The sequence below is a fragment of the Drosophila novamexicana genome, unplaced genomic scaffold (assembly GCF_003285875.2).
Source record: "Drosophila novamexicana strain 15010-1031.04,08,12 unplaced genomic scaffold, DnovRS2.1 tig00000137-arrow-arrow-pilon, whole genome shotgun sequence".
Lineage (NCBI taxonomy): Eukaryota > Metazoa > Arthropoda > Insecta > Diptera > Drosophilidae > Drosophila > Drosophila novamexicana.
The window spans coordinates 867,301-888,038 of NW_020824777.1; the positions used below are offsets into that span (position 1 = coordinate 867,301).

A 20,738-nucleotide genomic window follows, 5' to 3' on the forward strand; every position below is an offset into this window, starting at 1 on the left:
AGCAGGAAACTATGCGGACAATGAAGTTGTTGTTTCCCTACATAGTCCAGTGCGACTGGAGACGAGGGTGCCAGCCTGAGGTGCCATTGGAGGCAAAAACGTAATTGCTCGTTAATACTTGTTGCCCTTTTTCAAATCGCTTGTGGTGCCAACGATGCTATTTCGTATGTATTTGAAATTTGGAATACGTTATATGCAGTGAACACGTTCAGTCTGCATGGTGATTCACTGAGAACATAGAATTGTTAGAAAACTATCAAATATATAGTACAAAATTATTTTATGTACATTTGAAATGCTTATTATATCAAAAATAATCAATAAACAGTAATATACATTATTTGGCCTCAAAGCCTTGTGAAGTGAGGCTCCACCAAAAAGACGCCTTCACCATTGACTAGTGCCAAGACCGTATTTTGCGAGACTGGCAGCTCCAGAGTTTGCAAGAACTGAGCCGCAGGCAGCGTGCTTTCATTGAGGATCGGCTGAAAGCCTGCCACGCCTTGGTGTTGATAAATGCGCAGGGTTTGCGTGACAGCAGCATTGGACAAGCAAAGCAGCAGATCTTTGGATTTGTTTAGATGTACAAAAAGCAGCCGACGCTGCTGCGGCGACTCGTCCAATTCAAATATTTGCTCCAGGTGGTATTCCAAGGCGTTGCTGTTGTCGGCACTGTACAGTATGGAAGATAATTATTCGTTTAGTTATGTTTAAAACAGCTGGATTAGTTATCTGAGCATACAATATCTAAGTAGCCAAATCAAGCTTGAAAATAGCTAAACTGGCAGCACTTGCCTGTATATGTGGAGGGCGGCTGCTGGGACTGCAGTCAAAACGGCCAAGTAATAACGGTTCTCATGACGCGCCAGTGCCATTTGCTCAGCCTGCATTAGCGGCAGACGCTGCTGCAACTTGGAGCTGCCGTCGACTGTCCACCGCCAGAACTCGACAGAGTTGTCAACGAGCAGGGCCAGAGCAGAGCCAATATTATCAACAACGGGCAGCAGCTGTTTTACGCGTCCAGTTGGTATCGCGGCCTGGCGCCAGATTGTACTATTGATGCTACTATTGGCCAGGCAGTAGATGACGAGTTCTTCCAGTTCTTTTTGTAGCGCCAGACAGTCTAAAAACATTAGACGTAGGGGGCTACGGAACGAGGCGCCGTTGCTAATCGGTGCAAAAACTGTGTTGTACTGCTCAGCAAATTTCTCATGGGGTTGCAATCTTTTTGTTAGGCCTGCAAAAAGAATGAGAACAAAATAATTTAAAAACTGCAAGCTGCATGTCCAACTCAACTATACCCTATAAACTATGTATATATGACAACCTGCTAGCATTTGGTTATTCCTTATATTTATTGAAAAAAAATAAAAATAAATAAAATATTGAGCATTTGCTTTAAATCAAGTTTTAAATTTGTTTATGATTTTAAGTTTGTTTTAAATTTTAAGTTTCCTGTAAACCGTATATACCCAGCTTAATGCATAGCTACAGGGCATAAGCACAACCAAGATAAGCCAAAACAAAACAAAAGTGAGGTTATGCTTTGTATTGGGCGGCTCCTACGCTACGTTTAAAAGCACGGGCACATCGACTGCAGGTGCATTCAGTGAGGAACCATCGGAGAACAAGTGAATACACATTGAGAATGTTAAAAATATGCTTTTGGCTGATTTGCTGTGCCGCGGTGTCTATGGCCGTCTTGCCCTCCGGTTGGAGCTACAAGAAGCCAAGCTCAACCACAACCACGACCAGCACCAGCGCCAAGACGACTTCCGCTCGAGGCTTTAGCACAAAGCCGTCTTTCACCACAGTTGCCACGACCAAGCAAATGAGGTCTGCCGTCACGACACAATCAAGCGGATCGGGATCACTGTTACCAATGGTGATCAATACATGGAACTTCAGAGACGCAAATGCGCTGGCCTGGCGCATACTCAAGCAGTCGGAGGGCGGTCTGAGGCAGACACGAAACGCCGTCGTGGAGGGCTGCACCAAGTGCGAGCAGATGCAATGCGATGGCACCGTCGGCTACGGCGGTTCGCCGGATGAGCTGGGCGATACTACATTGGACGCTATGGTCATGGATGGCTCTAACATGGATGTGGGTGCCGTGGCTGGTTTAATAGGCATTAAGGACGCCATACGAGTGGCCAGGTTTGTGCTGGAGCGCACATCGCACACTATGCTCGTGGGACAAGGTGCCACAAATTTCGCTGTGGCTATGGGATTCCGCACTGACTCACTGGTGACGCCCGAGTCGAGAGCTATGTGGCAGCAGTGGAAGGCTGAGAATTGCCAGCCAAATTTCTGGCATAACGTTAATCCCGATCCTAAGCTTTCTTGTGGTCCCTACGTTCCCAAGGCAACGCCCCTAACGCGCTGGAAGGAGGATCGCGCTCGCACTGAGTACAAGATGGGGCAGCAGCATCACGATACTATCGGCATGATTGCCATTGATGTGGACCACCATATACATACGGGTACCTCTACCAATGGGGCTCGAAACAAGATACCTGGCCGCGTTGGCGACTCACCCATTGCCGGCGCCGGCAGTTATGCGGATAACGAAGTTGGCGCCGCTGTAGCCACTGGCGATGGGGACATTATGATGCGTTTTCTGCCCTCGCTGCTGGCCGTGGAGGCCATGCGGGCGGGCAAGACACCGGAGGCAGCCGTCGATGTGGCTATAAGACGTATTATAAACTATCATAAGGACTTTTCTGGCGCTGTCATCGCTGTGAATCGTCTGGGAAATTATGCAGCTGCCTGTTACGGCATGCCGGAGTTTCCATTTGTTGTTAGCAGCCCGGTGCAAGCTATGCTCGTGAAGACGGTTAAATGTTTACCGACTGAGACAGTTGTAAGTGTGGTAGGATTGTAAGATTTGGTTTATATTTGCGTAAATATAAACAATAAATATAATTAGAAGCAAGTTTTATTCATTTCCTTTTGAGCTGTTGTTTTGTTAGTTTAGTAGTGCTGTAAAACGATGCAAAGTTTTTGCATTTGCTTTTGAATATGTTGTGATAAGCAAACACGTTCAGTCTGCATGATATGTATCTGTTTACTCTGCCAAGCATATCGTCGGCCAACACAGCTAATGAAATAAGTTTTAAAGTTGTTTGAATGAGTCAAATACGTTTTAAGTAAAGTTAAATAAATAAATGATAAAATAGCATGTTGATTTATATATGGTTAAGGCAATGCTATTCGCTTTGAGCATACTGTGGTGAGCCATCTTGTCTGACCGTGCATAGACCATCAAATTATTTTTCCGCCAAATCAGCGTCGCAGCAGACGCCGCATACGTGAAAAAGCGAAGTTGCAAAACGAAGCAGAAACAGCGCAAACGCTAGAAAAGAGCGGCAGGGCCAAAAATTAAGTGAAAAAGTGGTCATAAAAACGCCGTCAAAATTATTAAAAACGCTCAAAACGCAGGCCGAAAGTCGCTGACTAAAATGGCTATACAGCTGGACAAGATTCTGGCGGACATTTCCAAGGAAAAGGCCCTGCATCCAAACAACGCCAGTGCCACCAAACAGGAGCAGGATGACGCCTGGGCGCGCATTGGCCGCCTCAACAAGCTGACTGTGCACGAGTCGCGCTCCATTTTCATAGTGCTGCAAAAAAAATACGAGCAGGAGAAACTGAAAGGTAACTCCGGCTGGAAATTGTTTGGGCTCATGCAAAAAATCCACCAGGAGCCCAAGACGGTAGTCAAAACCGAAGAGTGAGTACATAAAGTAATTGCTTAAATATTTGTATATTAACAATTGCGTTTCTCTTGTCTGCAAAGTGAGCAATTGCCAATGGAGGAAGTGGAGGAGTATGAAATGCTGGAGGTGCAGGAGCAGGAAGAAGATGATGACGATAGCTCTGCCACTACGACTCGGCAACAATATGGCCAGCCAACCAATTCCACAGGTTCAGCCAGCTCGGATGGCGACAGTCCCACAAAATCGAATAGCACTGGTGGCGGCACACCCGAAAAAGAGGATAAACCATACGCTAAGCCCATTGTGGATACGCCACGTCCAGCATTCGAGGAGAAGAAGCTGCTCAATACCATGGCCAACAACAATCCGCAACGCTCACAGACCAACTCACAAGCCAATGCTGTATCCGTGGCGGCAGCGGCCCTTCAAAAGAAGGGTATTACCTTGAAAAAGACGCCGAGCAGCGCCGCAGCTGGACACAAATCCACGGCAGCGGCAACGGCGCAACAACATCAATCGAACAGCAATAAGGCCACGACCTCCGTACGCACCACCATCCAACTTCCCGATTCGATGAAGCGCAAATTGTCGGATGAGTGCGCCAGTTCGGCATCGCAAAAGAAACTCCAGAAAACACAGACTAGCCCCAAGGGCAGCCAGGCAGCAGCAGCAGCAGCAGCAGCTGAACCTTCAACTCCAACGTCTGCTCCAACCAATGTAGTGCACACGACCACTGCTCAGTTGCTGCAGGTAAAGAAAGAGCGTGAGAGCAATCAGTCACCGCCGCCGGGCATTAACATCATAACCATACCTGCCGCCTCACAGCAGCTCAATGGCAATCTCGGCGGTGGCGGCGGTGCCAACTCTTCGACAGGGGCTACAATGGCCTCCACATCGGTGGCCAGCACCAATGGCTACTCTCCGCACCTCGAGGAGCTGGACTTTAAAAACGAAATCATATTTGACTCGAGCAAAGTGAATGCCGGCTCCCATAATACAGCGGAAATTATTAATTTGGGCAACTTTGATAACTCGCTGCCGCCGACCTTCTTCAAGAATCTATGCAATTCAACGCGCCATGAGGCACTCGGTCTCTATGTGGCCAATGTGATGAATCGAATCTCACAACGTGCCGCTGCCAAACTGGAGCTGGGCATACTACGTGCCATTGTGGACGTGCAAAGCGACGAGCTGGAGCAGTAACAACTTGATCAAGATTGACGGACAAAAAAACAGAAAAAAACCCATTTTAGAGATAGTCAAGTAGAGATCCGTTTAATTAACGATATTATTTAATTTGCGTTTACACGAGCCTGTTCTCATTTGGCGGACAAACGGAAAAATACTATATATTCATGAAATATATATGTATAATTTTTTAGCAGATTTTAAAATATTTAACTATGCCCATTTTCAACTAGGGTTAGTTTCAACATTAATTCAATGACTTATTCTATGCATTCTAGGCATAATTCGCCAGCTATTTGACACGCGTAAACTGAACAAGCAGCTTTAGAATTTCTAACTTTTACTCTATAATTGGCGCACAAGCATCAGCTATTGGCAACAATATGACCTAAGCAAAAATAGTTGAGTGTAAGAAACGTGTGTTTTTCTAAGAGCTCGTGTCAGCTACGCATTTTAATTATAAATTGCTACGTTCATGCAAAGAGCCCAGATCTTATTTATTTTATATTTATATAAATATAAATATATAAATTAAAGTGATTTTATAAGCTGTATTGTCAGGATTATGAGGCGCTTTGCTTAAACGTAAATATTCCCCGCCATCTACCCCTTCCACTCACGAAATTCATTCATAGACTTTAGTAAATAAGTTCGTAAACCATTTCATTAAATTATATGATAAATAAAGACGCATTATAGCTCACTTACTTGCATTGTGCTTGAATTGCCGCTCCTGGTCTTGCCAGGCATAGACTTCCATTTGCAGCGCTTTCTTGTTGTTGCCATGCCAAATGGCCAGCACATCCGTATTTGAGCTCTGCCCGGGCATCATCTCCAACTGGCTAGTGGCATTTAGTGGCAGCTGCTGCAGCAGCTCAAAGCCCTCCAGCACATAAGCGGGCGCTGTTGTGGGGGAATCATGAGCAACTGGTTACATTGAAATATATGTGGATGTCTCACCCGCTAGACGCTGCTGCACTGCAGCCACATGGGCATTCAGCTGCTGCCAATTCTCTACAGCATTTGCCGCGCGTTTCCATTTGTAGCCTTCGAGTGGCACCTCGCCCAGCTCATAGTTGGCCACGCTCAGCGGCTGCGTGAAGATCAAGTGACTGGCCACATGCAGATTTGGACGATTGTGCGCCTTGTTTGCCAATAGCTCGTTCACAGTCAGTCCATTGATACGATCCACCCAAAGCTCCTCAATGTTGCTGCTCAATATGCGCCGTTGCTCCGACAACGCATTCTCCACCAGCAGCGAGCCAGCGATATGCTGCTCCCCATCGCATAGCAGCAGCTGATCTGCTTGCCAGTGGATGCCATTAACTGGACCCTTAACGCGCAGATTATTGTAGAGATTCAAGGTTTCCAGTATTGTTGTGCCGGCAATGCTATGATTACCATAAATGTACACCGTATCGTTGATCCAGTGTGCCACAGGCACATTTGCCACTGTGCTAGTGGCCGTTGCGAAGAGTCGTTTTATAGTGGCGCTGGCAGCTCTTTTAGTTGCATCTACCAAGGTAACGCCCTGGGTATCGTTGCGTAGAACGTCATCGACTAAATTTAATTGATTTATGAGCACATTATTTAAATCGCCCGAAACAAGAGCCTCCGATAAGCTCCATTGGCCTGTGATGATGTGTGGTCCAGCAGTTTTCAAGGTGCTTGCCACGAAATCGTCAAAATTTACCGAGACATTGCTGTTAAAAGTTTTTGAAAAATTTCGAATTTAAGCAGTTGCGAATACCATGTTTAAAGTATTTGAGCTTATTAATATAACACATATTTAGGCAAATGTTTAACATTTAAAAATAACCGCGTTTTCAAATGTACGGTTACTCTGAGCATAAGCAAAACGATTGTTTCGATAGTTCGATATTTTTTTGTAGTGCCATCATTTGTTTGGCAGCCCTGGTACTGTCACTTTATTGTTTTTCTTCTCGTGAAGTGTCGAAACTTTGAATATTGTGCCTGCCCGTAGAAAGTGCATTTAATTTAAACTTTAACATCCACAAAACATAAGGTAAAATCTACATTAAGCCCACACTAGACACAGTGCTTGTATTCAGCGCCAATTGCAACGTGTACAGAAATTTCACCTGCATACAGTAGCGCGCACAGCTGATTTTACCTTGTGTGTGTGTGAGTTTTAGGTGGGGGCGGTGTGGGGAACGCTGTCTACGTATATCTGTGTGTAAGTGTGTGCGTGTGTGCGTGTGTATGCAGTGCATGTCAAACTGCTTTTAGCGCGTAAACAAATGCAATGAAACATGATACCAATTAAAGTCCAAGTCTTTGCAAACCACTTACCCTATGCCCTCAACAAGTGCGCCATCTTTAACACGTAGCTGTACTTGCTTGGCGGCCAGCGTCTCTGCAAAAGTGACGTCATGGTTGAAATTAAATGCCACATTGAGAAGCTGACTGCGCGTACGGCTAAAATAGTTGCGACCGACATGCTCCACATCCAAGCCATTAAGTGTGCCCTGCAATGCAATTGTTTCACAACTGTTTGCCAGCGCAATAATTCCGCTTAGCTCACCTCAAACTCGACCAATCCCTCGAAACTGGCGTTTGCCAGTTGCACAGCTTTCAGCTCAACCATCTCATTGTCCAGCCACACATCATTGAGCCACTGCTGCAGTTTATGTCCGTTTAGCTTTTCATACTTGGGCGCCATCTCAAACTGTGCTTGCTCCACGTGCAGCATGTCATATCCACCGCTCAGGTAATGCGTCAGTGCGTCCAGCTGAAAGCCATTCAGGCTGCTCACATTGCACTGCTGCGGCGACGCCAACAACTGACCATTGATCTTGAGCGGCGCTTGCAGCATGCCGCCTCCTTGCGCATACAGCATATCCTCTGGCACACGCAGTCCATTCACACGGCCAACGCTCAGTGATTGTTGCAACACAATGGGATTGACTGAGTAGAGTTTTACGATTCGTTAAGGGTGCTTGCACATATCTCAACAAGTCCTGGTTCTTACCAAATTTAACCGCTTGCAGGTGTTCCGTACCATTCAACCTGTAGCTGCCTTTGACCAGCTGCTCCAGCGTAAAGTTATTAAGGCGACCCTGGAGCAGCACATCCTTGTCGCTTGCGATAGCCGCCAGGGCTTGTGGTGCTGTAAACTGTTGCGGCTTCTCGTTGCTCTCCAGCCAGCAGTTTCCCAATCTGGGAGCTGCGATCCCGTTTAGAGTGTCGCCAAAGCTGAGGCCACTTATGTTGACCGCATGTCTAAAGGTGAAGTCGCCCACGTATTTAATATTGCCCGCTAATTGCTGCAGCTGTTGCTCCACCTGCGCGACGCTCGCGTTGTTTATGTGCCCCTTGAGCCATACGTTTCTCGCGTGGATGGTGCCATTGAAATGCTCCGGCAGTTGCCAGCTGTGCGGTCGCTGTGCGCCCTGCTGAAAGAGCTCGTCCAAAGTGTGGCCAAAAATGCTGCCATGCATGTGCAGCTGATCCACGCCTAGCTCCTCGGCCTGAAGGTATTCCACGTACAAGCTATTATTGGAGAGCTGCTCGCCGCTGTGTCGCATATATTCCTGCAATTCCAGACCATTTAGCAGCAGTTTATTAGCATTCAATTGCGGCGCCTCCAGGCCGGCCAGCTGCATGGGGAATTTAATGCTTTGGTTGCTACTTTTGAGCAGCAGCAGCTGCGGCAGCTGCTCCACATTGATGCCATTCAGTATGTTGACCTCGCCGAAGCCATCGCGTATGGTTAGACTTTGGGGCAGAAATTTGACGCCCTCAATCACCTGTACCTGCTCGACATTCAGCTGCACCAGCTCCTGCATATCCAGCGCATTGATGAAGCTTAGCTGGGTGTCGTTGGCGCTTAGCGGTTGCTCAAAGCGCAAATTCACATTCTCTAAAGATTGATCCACACGCAACGCCTGCTGCAAGATCACGGCGGCTGACCTCTGTGTGACTGCATCACGAACATCCTGCACTTGCAGCAGCTCACCAATGGTCACGTCTCCGTCGATCACATAGTCGCCCTGCAGTTGCAACGCCTCATGTGTCACCTTCATGGGCGACATGGCGAGCAGCTCGTTGCCCAGCAATTGACCCTGTTAGGGAATATACGAATCGCTAAGTTATAAATTATATATGCATTTTCATAAAAAATATTTCATAAGTCATATTTCTAAGGATTTAGGATATAACTTTCACTTTCAACTTTCAAATTACCCAAATAACGTGAATTTCCCTTGTAAATTTTCCCTATTTGAATGCATCATTCTATGCGAATTCGTCACGCATTTATTTTTTCCATTCAACACCATTCATAGAATGACCACAGGGCATTGATTTCCATTAAAGTAACGTAATAAATTTGTTTGAAATTTATGTGTGAAGATTCTTTGGATACAGTTAAGATTAATGACTAAAATGAGCTAAACTTTTATGTAAATTTTCTCCAAATGCGGGAACGAATTATTTCCCTTGTAAATTTCCCAATAATATTTAATTATAGTGCCATAAATGTTTGGCAGTGAAAGGAAATTATAATTTAACCGTGTTTTATATGAAATTAAAACAAGACTTCTGCACTCACCGCAATCGTGATGGGCTCCAGCACTCGTATATTCTGAAAACGTTTCGCACCCTCGATCACCTGGGTGTGATTCGCCTGGTGAAGCAGCACATCGAAACGCTGGCGATCCACGTGTATCTGATTGAGTCGCTGATTGATGAGCAGCCGGTTCACCTCGATGGGCTGTGCGAATTGCACGTCCTGCTGCACAATGTAGTCGCCTCCATCGATGGAGACAAGCTGACCCAGCGGCCGGTCGTTAATCTCATTGCTGTTGACACGCACCGCCTCGGCCTTTAGGTTGCTTATGTCCATGGGCGCTTTGACGAATTGCACCTCGCTGCCACGCCGCTTGAGCGTTTGCTCCAGCAGCTGTGTCCAGTTGTGGCCATTGAGTTTGCCTGCTAGCTGCAGTTCCTGCACGCTCAGTTGCTCCAATTCGGGCACAAGCTGATCCGTGGCTGCCTCCCTGTAATCTTTGCTCACATACACTTTGCTGGCATTGACCGACTCGTAGATGGGCTTATGCCTGTCCACTCCATTAACCTGCTCCGCTCGCAACGTCTCATGCACCACCAAAGTGCCCACTGTTATCTCATCGAACTCGTGCTGCTCTTTCGGCTGCTCCAAGGCATCCCGCTTGACAGGATGATGCTGAGCCTGAGCTGCATCCTGTTCGATCACATCCAGAGCACGTTTCGCATAGCGCAGAGCATCCCAATAGTTTGTGGTTAGCTTCTGTTGCGCATCGACTAGCTATTGAGTGGGTCAAGATAGATTGAAACTATTATTGGCTTCCAATTATAAATTGGAATTTAAATTTTGAACACCTAGTTTATGAAAAGATTTGAAACATGGTATATTTAATGCTAGTTTTAATTATATACACATGCATACACAATAAGCTATTGGACATCTATTTGTAATAACTATAATAATAATATAACTTATACTATTTGCTACTCACCGACTTGGTATTCACACGCTTGATATGCATTCTCTGTTGTTCCAGTTTTTTGAGTTTTTGCTGTGGAATAAAATTTGATCAATTTGGATTCTGAATCGATGAAATCTGCAACTCACCTGCAGACCCAACAATAAATGTTCCACATTCACTTGCTCCAACCTTTTTGTCTGCTCGCGTGCCCATTCTATAATTTCCTGACGCAGAACATTCGCATGTTCGTCCTGTTTGTAGAGCGGTTGGAATATGTTAGTCTCATTGGCGGCCATATTCTCATTGGCAATAACTGTTAAGAGAAGGGGGCTAGGTAATAATAAATCGATTTTAATGATCGATTCCACAATAACTCACCTAGGTAGCTTTGTTCGTTCTCTTCGTAGCTGCGCATGCGTGCCACGCCCCTGCTGAATGCGCCTTCGGTGAACTGCACTGTTGATTCCTCGAATTTCCAATCGTTGAGGTTGTAGATTTTTACATCTTGCTTTTTGCAGGCCACAAAGAGCAGAAACTTTTCCGAAACCGCATGCTGCAAGTGAACGGAAACGCGTGATTTAATTTCACCTGATTATTTTTAGGTGGCGTATGCCGTTATTTAATTGCAAACATTTGTTTTGACTTTGTTTTTAAATGAGAAAAGGGATTGATAATATATATATATATATTTATTTCTTTTTGCATTTATATGAAATAAACCGTTTTGCTTGCAAAACAGCATGCTTGGCCTAGGCATAGTTAGACTAAGTATAACGGTTTGACAGCCATTGTGTATAGTACTTACCGTCACGGGCAAAAAACGTTCCAGTGCATAGAAACTCAAACGTTGATAGGGCACAAACTGTCCATTATCATAGACATAGATCACCGTATCCGCCTCGCCATCGCCAGCGCCGCCCCCTCCAGCAGCCACCGTATTGCCCAATATGAGAAAGTGTCGACGAGTCACCTCATTCACCGGCAGACTAAAATACTTGACATCGACGGCACCGTTGCTGCGCAGTCTTTGGAACAGCTGAAAGCGACGCGCTGTCGCATCGTATTTGTAGATCTCCGAGTGCGTGGAGGTGCGTCCATCGGCGTTCGCATAATTGGCCACCGCCACATAGTCGGCATAGTCAATGCCAAAGGCCTCCAGACGGCGGGCATTGCTGCAGGGTATGGCGCCGAGGCGTTGAAATGTGCCGCTCGTCCACTTGAAGTAGGGACAACGCTGTTGCTCCGTTTGGGCGCCACCATCGTAGGCCTGCAGCAGCGTCAGCTCCTGGCTGCTTATCCTTAAATACATGCCCCGCAATCGCAAACCGGCAAAATATTGCACCGTGCGCAGACCGCGCTCCGGCGACAGCTCATAGATGGGCGAACCGTCACGCGCCTGCAGCACGGGCGCGGTGTGATTATAGCTGAGCGCCACATAGCCCAGACCCGCATATGCCAGGCAGTCCAGTGCCACGGCCTTGGGCGCCGGCTGCTGCAGCAATAGCGCATAGTCCTGCTCTGCCGCACGCCACACGTAGACGGCAAAATGGCGCACACCCGCCGCATCCTTGTGCAGAGCCGTCGCATACTTCACAGTGGGCAACTGCAGCATACAGATATCCAGTGGAAAGGGCACGGGAACAGAGGCAACACGCTCTAGACCATTAAAACTGTAGGCGGCTGAGTTGGGTGAAAGAGTAAAGGGCATATTATACACTGGATCTACTCTTGGAATAGTTGTTTTCATAAATATTTGGATTTAAAAATGACTATAATTAAAATCCTTCTATCGAAGCACTGGAAGCTGGAAAATATATATGATCTACTCAGAACCCATCAAAAATAGCTAAAAAGGCTAAGATATTTGTGTGCAGGCCAAGGAGCTCGAATTTATAATATATCTTCCCAAAATTGAAAAAGATTTAAATTTAAATTTAGAAATAAAAATGCGATTTAGTAGTTGAGTGACATTGTAAAGCTCTTAAAATTTCACAAAGATCGGACAATAAGCACCGACGCACCGACATTGTTCATTATACACTTGTCGATAGCTTACAGCTATATATTATCCCAAGCTTTCTAGAATCCAATGGTAGACAAGTATATATATAAGTATCATTTATATATATAAAAATCATTTATATACCATTAACATTCGCTAAGAGCTTTTAGTTTCAACCTTTCTTAGAGCTCTATTAATTTTCAAGTAACTAGCTTTCAATTTTTAGACTTTAGGTTGTCAATGCGAGGTTGTCAATGCCCGAGACTAAACCAAACAACTCTCTCTCAATTTTCGCCAGCCATTGGCCATGGATCTGCAGGCCTATCGACGCTGCATTGGCCAGCAGCTGGAGGAGCTGGAGCTGCTCAGTTCCATTTACTGCGCTGCTGGTGAACTGCAGCTGCTCGACGCTGGCGTCGTGGCCGATTTCAATGAGTTTCTGCAAACGGAGTCGCAGGTGCCGCTACGCTCCAATTTGGAGTACATCATTCGGCTCAGCTTGCCAGCCATGGAGTTTGTGGATGTGCGCATTGAGCTGCCGCATTTGTATCCGCAGCTGGAGCTGGCCATGATTAGCGTACATACAACGCTGCTGGACAAGATCAAGGAGCAGCATCTAAAGCTGGAAATCGCTAACTATTTGATGGATCAGCGTGAAGCCGAGGAGCCCTATATATATCAGCTGCTCAGCTGGCTCCAAGATCAGATCGAATCGCTGATATTGCGTCCGACCAGCGAACTAGAGGGCGAGCCGGCAGAGGCACAGCCCAAAACAGCACAGCTGGAGCGCCTTTGGATTTACTCGCATCACATCAAGTCGAGCATGAAACGGCAGGAGCTGATACGGCAAGCACGTCAGCTGGAGCTGAGCGGCTTCAGCAGACCCGGCAAGCCGGGCATAATCTGCATCGAGGGCGAGCCGGAGCAAGTGCAGGAATACTGGCGAAGCATCAAAGCCCTGCGCTGGCAAAAGATCAGCCTGGTGCGAACCGAGACCTGCCGCAAGCGCCGCTTTGAGAACTTCACCGAGCAGCTGTTCAATGTCGCCGATGGCGAGGAGGGCGTCATAAACATGGGCCAGTTCATCAAGTTCCTGGAGGCCCATGGCACGGGCTATATGAAATCTGAGTTGTTTGGTTTAGCCTGAGCTTTTCTGCGTCTTTTTCAAATCGACTGTAAATAAAATTTGATTGTTTCATTTTTGTAATTCGTAAAACCTTTGTCGAAAAACTGCTGCATCTCGCGCTTGTGCAGGCGCTGCGACTCCGCGTCCAGGTCCGAGGCGATGCGGTAACCAGGATAGCTCTCCTCGAAGCGCACCTCAAACGCATGGCCATGCCTCCATACTAGCCACACGAATATTAATACATATACTAAACGACACATACTTAATTGAAACGGAGCTAAACACGTGCTGAAACAGCCCAGTCGTACGCTTAACTATAGACCTGAAGCTTTTAAAACGGTTTCAAAAGCTCCAGTTGCTGTTGAATGAGCGCAGGAACTCCATGAGAGCGACAGGGAGAGAGAATGTGTAAGAATCTTCTTCTTGCGGATGTGATCATGATCAGCTGTGCAGATGCGCTACAATTCCGGGTTCATAAGTTTTGAAATACCTGAGACTTTTTTGAGCCCAAAATCAGTGAAAAAATTAAAAAAGTATTTGAAGTTGATTTAGATTATAAAAAGAGTTCTCTTACCATAGAAAATTTCAAAATGTTTCCGATTAAATTAATGTACTTTAATTTAGTTATTAAGTCAGATAGTGATAGCTAATACAAATGAATACTCCACAAGCAAAATTGGTTGAGTTTTGTCAAAGTAATCAGAGTTTAATGCTTTGGAAGTGTATTTACTTAGAATTCTTATGAAAATCGTTTGAATTATGACAAAAAAAGATAATTATTGGGATACCCCTGAATAGAAGACCGTATATAAAAACCACAAATTGAGACTTTAAATAAACCCCTCGCCATTAAGCTGTGGCATGAGAGTCTCATTGATATTGGATGTTTCGCCCAGCTTTTTAGTTTCCCTAGCCGCAGACTGTGATATCTCCTTGTCCGATCTCAGCTCGGCATTTGCTTGTCCAGATTTGTTATTCTGAATGAAATCACAATACAAACAATGATGAATTCGATTTGCGTTGGCAGCTCTGCGTTTTTGCACACATGCGATTTGTGCATAGGCACGTCTGAAGTTCTCATTGTTGAAGCCATAGATGATGGGATTGACGGCGGCATTGACAAATATGAGATACTGCGAAAAGTATGAAAAGTACTTCATGCCACAATCCACGCTCGACTCGCTGCTGTAATACTTTTCGCGCAGCACCACGAAAATGGTGAAGGGCAAACGCAGCAACACGAAAACAATGACCACAATGAAAAGCGTTTTGGCCACGCTGCGCTTATAGTTGACACTGAGTGGATTTTCGCGACTCAAGACGCGCTTCTCATAGCGATCCAGCTGCAAGTTGTAAAGTGGTTAGATAAGTTAAGCTATAATCGTATACTTTCCAAGTTTTTACCTTTATAAATATGGCCGTATAGCAGATGAGCATAATGCCCAGTGGAAGCCAGACCAGTACCGTGATCAGCACATACCAGTACTTTGGCAGCACAGTCATATTCTCCTTGCAGTAGCGTTCCGTAAAGTTTCGCCAAATACGCACCCTGTACTGCCGATAAATGGCCAAGGGTAGAGCCAGCAACAGCCCCGCCAGCCAGGTGCCAGCGATCACAATTCTTGCACCGCACAGCGTTAGTCGCGTCTCCTGGGGCAACACAATCGCTGTGAGCCGATCATAGCTGACCACCGAGAGATTCAGTACGGCTGTGATCAGAAAGACAACCACTAGAAAGCCCTCCAGCTTGCAGCCCACACAGCCCAGTTGGTAGTTCTGATAGAAGTCGTTGATCAGAAACATGGCAGGGCAAATGAGCAGCGTTAGAAAGTCGGCCATTGCCATATTGGCTATTATCAAATTCGTTGGCGATCTCAGAGATCGATTCGTGGCTATCAGGTAGATAAGGATGTAGTTTCCATATAAACCAAAAATAATCAGTGGCAAGAATGAGATGATTTTCCATGCAATCTCCTCATTCGCTTTGTGCAGCCAAATGCGCTCCGCAGGAAAATCCCATTGACTAAAGTCAAACTGCTTGGACATAGTATGGAGCATGCGGTAAATCTAATAATTCTTTATATGTAGACAAAAAACTCACCTGTATGCTATAATTATATGCAGTCATGTTGGCTCTTAACTAGTCGACGCCTGGAGCGCAACTGAGTTGGACAGCTGGCCTAACATGCAAATTTACATGACCATTTTTATTGATCCTGTCTAATTCACTTAACTGATAGATAAGGCTATTAACACTTGTCACTGATATCGCATACTAAAAGCTTACGAACTTGACGCTTTGCTGAGTGTCAACGTGGGTGATGTTTACCTTTAGTAATGTAAGTACATACAACTCTGCAAGCTGTCCATTAGGCGCCGCCTCTCTGTGCGCTTCTCAAACAAACAGTTTTATAACATCGCTTCTCTATTTTATTCTCAGACATTTAATTGCAAGTATTTAAATAGGTTATTTTTTGAAAATGAGAGATCTATATTATTATATCACACATCAATAAAAAGTCGAACGAGCAAGACGAAGAGGGGCGCATCAGATAGAAAGCCATAAGTTTATTAGATTGCCAACACAATTGGTTCATATTACACTTACTATGGAAGCAGGAAACCCGGTTAGCCTTACTTGAATTCATGAGACGCGCAGGGCGACATTTTGAAAAGAGTAAACTATATTGGGTCATAAAGTTAATTAGATTGCCAACACAGTTTGTTAATATTATAACACTTACTATGAAAACCTGTAAGCCTTACTTGAATTCATGAGAAGCGCTAAGAAGGGTGATATTTCAAAGTACTTTTTTTTAATTATCATTGCAGCGCGGGAAACTATCATAAATGTCACCAGTCCTGTCACTCATTTTAGCCAAGCTTGAATCTGATCCTTATGCGTAATCAGTTGGCTTATCCTCCTCGTGTCTTGAACCCTCTACATAATCATGAGTTCCTTACCCTCTAAATGACCTATGTTAGAGGGCATCTTATTCGCTTTCAACCCCCAAAGAGCTTGTGCTTATTGAATGGCTTGAGTTCAGTTTGCTCTTGGCATTTAATTAAATTTAAAGTTAAGGCAATTTCGGGAATTTTTTTCCCATTCAATTTCAGTTCATGTTGTGAGCTAATCTAATCGATGTCCAATTTACGGAAGGAGCCCTCAATGCCGAACAGCGTGTCGGGACTTAGACGTTTGCCCGGACGCAGCTGTTCGTTAACGCCGTAATCGTTCTCCTCCTTCAAGTAGTCGTTATAGCCGAGCATCTCCTGCTCCATCTGGGCAATGATATCACCAATGCGTCCATTGTCGCCGCCGTACTCCTCTGGCAGATATTCGCGTGGTATTATCTCGAAAAGTTGGTCCATGTTTTTGTGCACATAGAACTGTGAAAGGAATAAAAGTTAATAAAGTGGAAATAAAAATAAAATAAAAAAACACTTGTAAATTTCTAGATTTATCAGCTAGTTAAAGCTGTCTAAAAAGAAGGTGTCGTACATTTCTAGTAAATCCGGTTATCAAGAATATTTTGGAATATCTTCTGGTTGTCACTCTTGAAGTAATTATTTGTTTAGTCAAATATACGTTTGAGTTAAAAATTTCTGATTAAAGGAATAATAATTTATGACAGTTGTTCAGTCTAGTTGTAAAACTAATTTGTTGTCGATAAGGAAACATTACGCATCTTAAATAAAATTGTGAATTTCCCAAGTTAAGCACTCCAATTATATTGGGGTTATTTGAATATCAGTTCATGTAACACAAGGGCTAATCGAAACGATTATTGATTTTCTATAATTGGAAAGCGATTGAAGAGCTTTTCAGCTTATCGAACGAAATGTGGTTTGGAACAGCTGAGTAAACTCCGATAAGGGCTTGATAACAAATGCATTGGATTATCGTCTAGTGACTGAAATTGGAACCCGCCCTCCCGCTCTCCCGCGACTCACTCGATTTTGTAGCTTGGTGGGCATAAGACTCTTGGCCAGGTTGAGCACAGCAGCCGCCTCCTTGGGACAGTTGACCAAATGGACGCCCTTCATGCGCGTTGGCGACGCCTTTTCCGCAAACACGCCCATTTTTTTGATGAGCGAAAAGTCCATTTGGGCCACAAAGCTGAGACTCATCTCGGACAAATCGAGAATCTCAATGTAGCCACTGATGATGCTATTGTCATCCTCGCGTATCTGGCGCTCCATAAGCAGCGTCTGATAGCGAAACAGGTCGAGCATTTTAAAGATCTTAGGATCGAATTTGGAGTAATCCGTTAGCGTGATGCGTGGTCCGGCGGGGCCAAAGGGTTTGGGTAGCCGCACATATGTGCTGGTGGCATAAAGAGAACGTTGCATGGCTTATGTTGAGCTGGTCAGCACTTTGTGACTTACCCCGTGCGACACAGCGCAATGTTACGCTCATCCATTTGACGATTGCCAAATACTTCGGGCATCATGGTCTTTATGGTATAGAAATGATCCAGCTTGGACTTGGCCTTCTCCAGGCTGAATTTGCAGCCACGCAGAAAGGCAACCAAAAACTGTGCATCCTGGCGGCATTTCAGATGCGGCTGCTTGGCCAGCCAATCCCGCAGAGCCTGCAGATCCGCAGGCAAACGTTCCGCCACCTCATTTAGCTCCGTCTCAGCAATGTGGCGCAACTCGGCGCTGAGTGGACGTACAAACTCGGCTATAACCAGCATCTAGACCAAAACTCGACCGTGTCTCGTGGCAACTGTGCGACTACTGAAACAGGCCCATTCTCCTTTGGCCTTTAATCAGTTGGCGCTAATCTTGCGCTTTTATGGGCCCATTCATTTGGCTATTTGATAATGCTCGCCGCTGTTCTGCTCTCGAGTGCTGCTGCACTCTGAATGCTCACTGTACAGGTCGCTGCTATCGATTAGATTGAGAAAAGTGTTAGAAAATCATGCTTGCTAATTGTTAATTGTCAAAAATAAGATTGCAGCTGTTGGCGATAGCTTTACGGGGCTCCACGAAGTTGGAATCGCTGCTGAGGCGATGCAGCTGCAAAAGGCGCATAGCAAAGTTCGCTTCTGCTGATATCTGTCTGTTAATCGAACCACGCTACAGTTATATCTGCCTAAAGGCTTATCTTATCGCCAAACTGTCGCTGCACAGTGGCACCAAATCGCACGTTTCACAGGCAAAATGTGCGCTTAGAAAACCTTATTGTGAAACTACTACGTACCTATGTTATTAAAAATAAACTGAAATAAGTAAAATTAGACGCTATTTAAAATTTTTAAAAATTGCATTAAAAGACCAAATTAAATGCTTGAAATTTGAGAGCAACTGCTGAATAATTTGAAAAAGCATCAACTGTCAATTTGATTTGTTGGGAAGAATTATATAGACTTAATATAGCAATCTTTATATATTTTTTAAAGTTTTATGCTAAATCATTCTTTCGTAATCTATAGTTGTATTAATTTAAGGTCGTAAAGCTTTTAATTAGGGGTTGTTAATACGATTTTCGTATATCTTTAGGATTTTCTTTGTTCAAAATAACAAATTATAAGAACGAGCATAGCCGCTAAAGTAAATTTTCTGTTTTTTTTTTGTATATGCTCTCTCAACTACTTGATATTTTTTTAAGTGAAATTTTAACGGTCTGTCCCATTGTACATTGGCCATGTCAATATCGCCTTGTAGCTTCTGCTAGTTTAGTGTACACTTGTTTGCCAAGTGCTGGCCACCTCGAAGCAGGCAACGAGTTTGCTATTAGTTGTGTTTGAACCTAGACGGAGCACACAAGTCTATCCAACACCTTTCTGGCCAGGAGTACACATTGTCACAATTACTTGAAGTTCTGATAATCAAATTTGCAGTTATCAAAACACTATGGCCAAAATAAGAGAGCTGGTGCCAGAGCTGGCGGAAGTGGCGCGCTCGGAGCTGAACGAGGATGAGGCGAACAGAGATGCGTTAATTGTGGCCCTGCGCACTTGGATCGATGAGCAGAACTATCTGGTGGCGCGCACCGAAGATCAGTTTCTGGTCGCATTTCTGCGTTTCTGTCAATGGGATTTGGAGGAGGCCAAAAAGCGTGTGCTCTTCTTCTACAACTACAAGTCCAAGGAACGCAGCCTACTCAAGTGTCGCTCGGTAGATGACAAGGTCCTCGAGCTGGCCAGATCAGGGTGAGATCAGAGAGCGTCAAGAGTATGTATTAACGATATAATTGAATTTCTGATTTCATCATTTTGCAGTATATTTGCTACACTACCCAATCCCATTGGACCAGGCGGTCCACGTATCCATTACACACGCATGGGGCACATAGAGACTTCCAAGCATAGCGTTTCCGACATTTTTCGCTTCCATGCCTTCCGCTCTGAAATTGAGATCAACACCGACGACAACTGGAACATTGCCGGCGTTGTGGAGGTTATTGATTTTACTAAAATACCTTACTCGTTGCTGCTGCAGTTCGATCCCAGCTTGTTCAAGCGCATGAATGCCTTCCTCGAGCATGGTTTACCCACGAGCTTAGTAGCCACGCACATTGTGAATGCCTCGCGAGAAACACAGTTTGTGCTCACCATAATCCGCAATGTTATGAAACAGAAGGAACTGGTGCGTAGCAAAAGGAACATATAAAAAAAATCGTTCGTTATTTTTCATTCAATTATTTTGCTTTAGCTGCACATACATCCCAATTTGGAGTCGTTGTACAAGGCCATTGGCAAAGAGTATCTGCCGGCGGAGCTGGGCGGCAATAATGGCTCACTGAACGAAGCCATCACACGCTATGAGCTGCAACTGAACAGCTTTACGAATTACTTCAAGGATGAGGAGCGTTTTGGTGTTGACGAGAAGCTGCGGGCTGCCAGCGAGAAGGAGCAGCGCCCTACACTGGTCGCCGGGTCCGCCAATGAGGACGGCGCCTTTCGCAAGCTGACCTTTGATTGAGGCTGTGACAGCGGCGGTGGCAGTTAGTTGTATATTCAGATGCACATACTATACACACCTCTCTCTATATTTACATATATATATATATATATACATACCCCATCCATACTACAGCGAACTTTGGGACATAGCTGAACCTGATATTTTATAACAATTGATAGAAAGCAACATCGAAACCTAAAGCAAATTGAACAATGTTACAACTAAAACAAAGTGCACACTAAAAAAAAGAAATAATGAAAGAAAGAAAAAACAACAAAAAACGCCATCAAATGGCAAAA

The 20,738-nt window shown here is 45.0% G+C and overlaps 7 protein-coding genes across 10 annotated transcripts; 4 read left to right on the forward strand and 3 right to left on the reverse strand.

Annotated features, from left to right (window-relative positions):
- Positions 1 to 329: 329 nt before the first annotated feature.
- On the reverse strand, positions 330 to 14,175 carry LOC115758293. Of its 2 annotated transcripts, XM_030698859.1 has the most exons (14): positions 14,099 to 14,175; positions 13,616 to 14,020; positions 11,202 to 12,076; positions 10,775 to 10,949; positions 10,543 to 10,709; positions 10,427 to 10,486; positions 9,481 to 10,215; positions 7,900 to 8,992; positions 7,453 to 7,835; positions 7,221 to 7,396; positions 5,868 to 6,610; positions 5,616 to 5,810; positions 796 to 1,237; positions 330 to 672 (listed from the first exon to the last, which is right to left on the reverse strand). In XM_030698859.1, exons 2-14 carry the CDS (start codon positions 13,782 to 13,784, stop codon positions 348 to 350), a joined length of 5,538 nt encoding a protein of 1,845 aa, XP_030554719.1. In that variant the 5' UTR covers positions 13,785 to 14,020; positions 14,099 to 14,175; the 3' UTR covers positions 330 to 347. The 2 variants fall into 2 exon arrangements, with proteins under 2 accessions (XP_030554719.1, XP_030554720.1); XM_030698860.1 differs by lacking the exons at positions 330 to 672; positions 796 to 1,237 and adding an exon at positions 5,485 to 5,543.
- LOC115758295 (putative N(4)-(beta-N-acetylglucosaminyl)-L-asparaginase GH22932) lies at positions 1,551 to 3,101 on the forward strand. The gene has a single exon (XM_030698862.1). The coding sequence runs from the start codon at positions 1,649 to 1,651 to the stop codon at positions 2,882 to 2,884; it is 1,236 nt and encodes a 411-aa protein (XP_030554722.1). The 5' UTR covers positions 1,551 to 1,648; the 3' UTR covers positions 2,885 to 3,101.
- On the forward strand, positions 3,196 to 5,592 carry LOC115758294 (WW domain-containing adapter protein with coiled-coil). Its single transcript, XM_030698861.1, has 2 exons — positions 3,196 to 3,733; positions 3,800 to 5,592. The coding sequence occupies exons 1-2, from the start codon at positions 3,462 to 3,464 to the stop codon at positions 4,920 to 4,922; spliced, it is 1,395 nt and encodes a 464-aa protein (XP_030554721.1). The 5' UTR covers positions 3,196 to 3,461; the 3' UTR covers positions 4,923 to 5,592.
- Positions 6,854 to 13,583, forward strand: LOC115758302 (RWD domain-containing protein 2B). Its single transcript, XM_030698870.1, has 2 exons — positions 6,854 to 6,933; positions 12,697 to 13,583. Exon 2 carries the CDS (start codon positions 12,706 to 12,708, stop codon positions 13,543 to 13,545), a length of 840 nt encoding a protein of 279 aa, XP_030554730.1. The 5' UTR covers positions 6,854 to 6,933; positions 12,697 to 12,705; the 3' UTR covers positions 13,546 to 13,583.
- On the forward strand, positions 6,854 to 20,687 carry LOC115758300 (alpha-tocopherol transfer protein-like). Of its 2 annotated transcripts, XM_030698869.1 has the most exons (4): positions 6,854 to 6,933; positions 19,374 to 19,685; positions 19,755 to 20,121; positions 20,188 to 20,687. In XM_030698869.1, the coding sequence occupies exons 2-4, from the start codon at positions 19,387 to 19,389 to the stop codon at positions 20,455 to 20,457; spliced, it is 936 nt and encodes a 311-aa protein (XP_030554729.1). In that variant the 5' UTR covers positions 6,854 to 6,933; positions 19,374 to 19,386; the 3' UTR covers positions 20,458 to 20,687. The 2 variants fall into 2 exon arrangements, with proteins under 2 accessions (XP_030554729.1, XP_030554728.1); XM_030698868.1 differs by lacking the exon at positions 6,854 to 6,933 and having other exon boundaries at positions 19,135 to 19,685.
- LOC115758185 (neuropeptide FF receptor 2) lies at positions 14,290 to 15,652 on the reverse strand. The gene is made up of 3 exons (XM_030698725.1): positions 15,626 to 15,652; positions 14,929 to 15,558; positions 14,290 to 14,867 (listed from the first exon to the last, which is right to left on the reverse strand). The coding sequence occupies exons 1-3, from the start codon at positions 15,650 to 15,652 to the stop codon at positions 14,355 to 14,357; spliced, it is 1,170 nt and encodes a 389-aa protein (XP_030554585.1). The 3' UTR covers positions 14,290 to 14,354.
- On the reverse strand, positions 15,976 to 18,771 carry LOC115758299 (alpha-tocopherol transfer protein-like). 2 transcript variants are annotated; one of them, XM_030698866.1, is made up of 5 exons: positions 18,734 to 18,771; positions 17,914 to 18,417; positions 17,479 to 17,851; positions 16,269 to 16,914; positions 15,976 to 16,206 (listed from the first exon to the last, which is right to left on the reverse strand). In XM_030698866.1, exons 2-4 carry the CDS (start codon positions 18,222 to 18,224, stop codon positions 16,660 to 16,662), a joined length of 939 nt encoding a protein of 312 aa, XP_030554726.1. In that variant the 5' UTR covers positions 18,225 to 18,417; positions 18,734 to 18,771; the 3' UTR covers positions 15,976 to 16,206; positions 16,269 to 16,659. The 2 variants fall into 2 exon arrangements, with proteins under 2 accessions (XP_030554726.1, XP_030554725.1); XM_030698865.1 differs by lacking the exons at positions 15,976 to 16,206; positions 18,734 to 18,771 and having other exon boundaries at positions 16,660 to 16,914; positions 17,914 to 18,694.
- Positions 20,688 to 20,738: the final 51 nt, after the last annotated feature.

Excerpts from the sequence above, each read along its gene's own strand:
- LOC115758185 (XM_030698725.1), bottom strand. The coding sequence starts at position 15,652 with ATGACTGCATATAATTATAGCATACAG. Across the intron at positions 15,559-15,625 it reads CATATAATTATAGCATACAG|TTTGACTTTAGTCAATGGGA; the intron begins GTGAGTTTTTTG and ends ATGTCCAAGCAG. Across the intron at positions 14,868-14,928 it reads ATACGGCCATATTTATAAAG|CTGGATCGCTATGAGAAGCG; the intron begins GTAAAAACTTGG and ends TACAACTTGCAG.
- LOC115758293 (XM_030698859.1), bottom strand. The coding sequence starts at position 13,784 with ATGTGTCGTTTAGTATATGTATTAATATTCGTGTGGCTAGTATGGAGG. Across the intron at positions 10,710-10,774 it reads GAACGAACAAAGCTACCTAG|TTATTGCCAATGAGAATATG; the intron begins GTGAGTTATTGT and ends TTCTCTTAACAG. Across the intron at positions 10,487-10,542 it reads ATTTATTGTTGGGTCTGCAG|CAAAAACTCAAAAAACTGGA; the intron begins GTGAGTTGCAGA and ends TTTATTCCACAG.
- LOC115758302 (XM_030698870.1), top strand. The coding sequence starts at position 12,706 with ATGGATCTGCAGGCCTATCGACGCTGCATTGGCCAGCAGCTGGAGGAG.
- LOC115758300 (XM_030698869.1), top strand. The coding sequence starts at position 19,387 with ATGGCCAAAATAAGAGAGCTGGTGCCAGAGCTGGCGGAAGTGGCGCGC. Across the intron at positions 19,686-19,754 it reads CTCGAGCTGGCCAGATCAGG|TATATTTGCTACACTACCCA; the intron begins GTGAGATCAGAG and ends ATCATTTTGCAG. Across the intron at positions 20,122-20,187 it reads TTATGAAACAGAAGGAACTG|CTGCACATACATCCCAATTT; the intron begins GTGCGTAGCAAA and ends ATTTTGCTTTAG.
- LOC115758295 (XM_030698862.1), top strand. The coding sequence starts at position 1,649 with ATGTTAAAAATATGCTTTTGGCTGATTTGCTGTGCCGCGGTGTCTATG.
- LOC115758299 (XM_030698866.1), bottom strand. The coding sequence starts at position 18,224 with ATGCTGGTTATAGCCGAGTTTGTACGTCCACTCAGCGCCGAGTTGCGC. Across the intron at positions 17,852-17,913 it reads ATTGCGCTGTGTCGCACGGG|CACATATGTGCGGCTACCCA; the intron begins GTAAGTCACAAA and ends TTATGCCACCAG. Across the intron at positions 16,915-17,478 it reads CCACCAAGCTACAAAATCGA|TTCTATGTGCACAAAAACAT; the intron begins GTGAGTCGCGGG and ends TTCCTTTCACAG.
- LOC115758294 (XM_030698861.1), top strand. The coding sequence starts at position 3,462 with ATGGCTATACAGCTGGACAAGATTCTGGCGGACATTTCCAAGGAAAAG. Across the intron at positions 3,734-3,799 it reads ACGGTAGTCAAAACCGAAGA|TGAGCAATTGCCAATGGAGG; the intron begins GTGAGTACATAA and ends TTGTCTGCAAAG.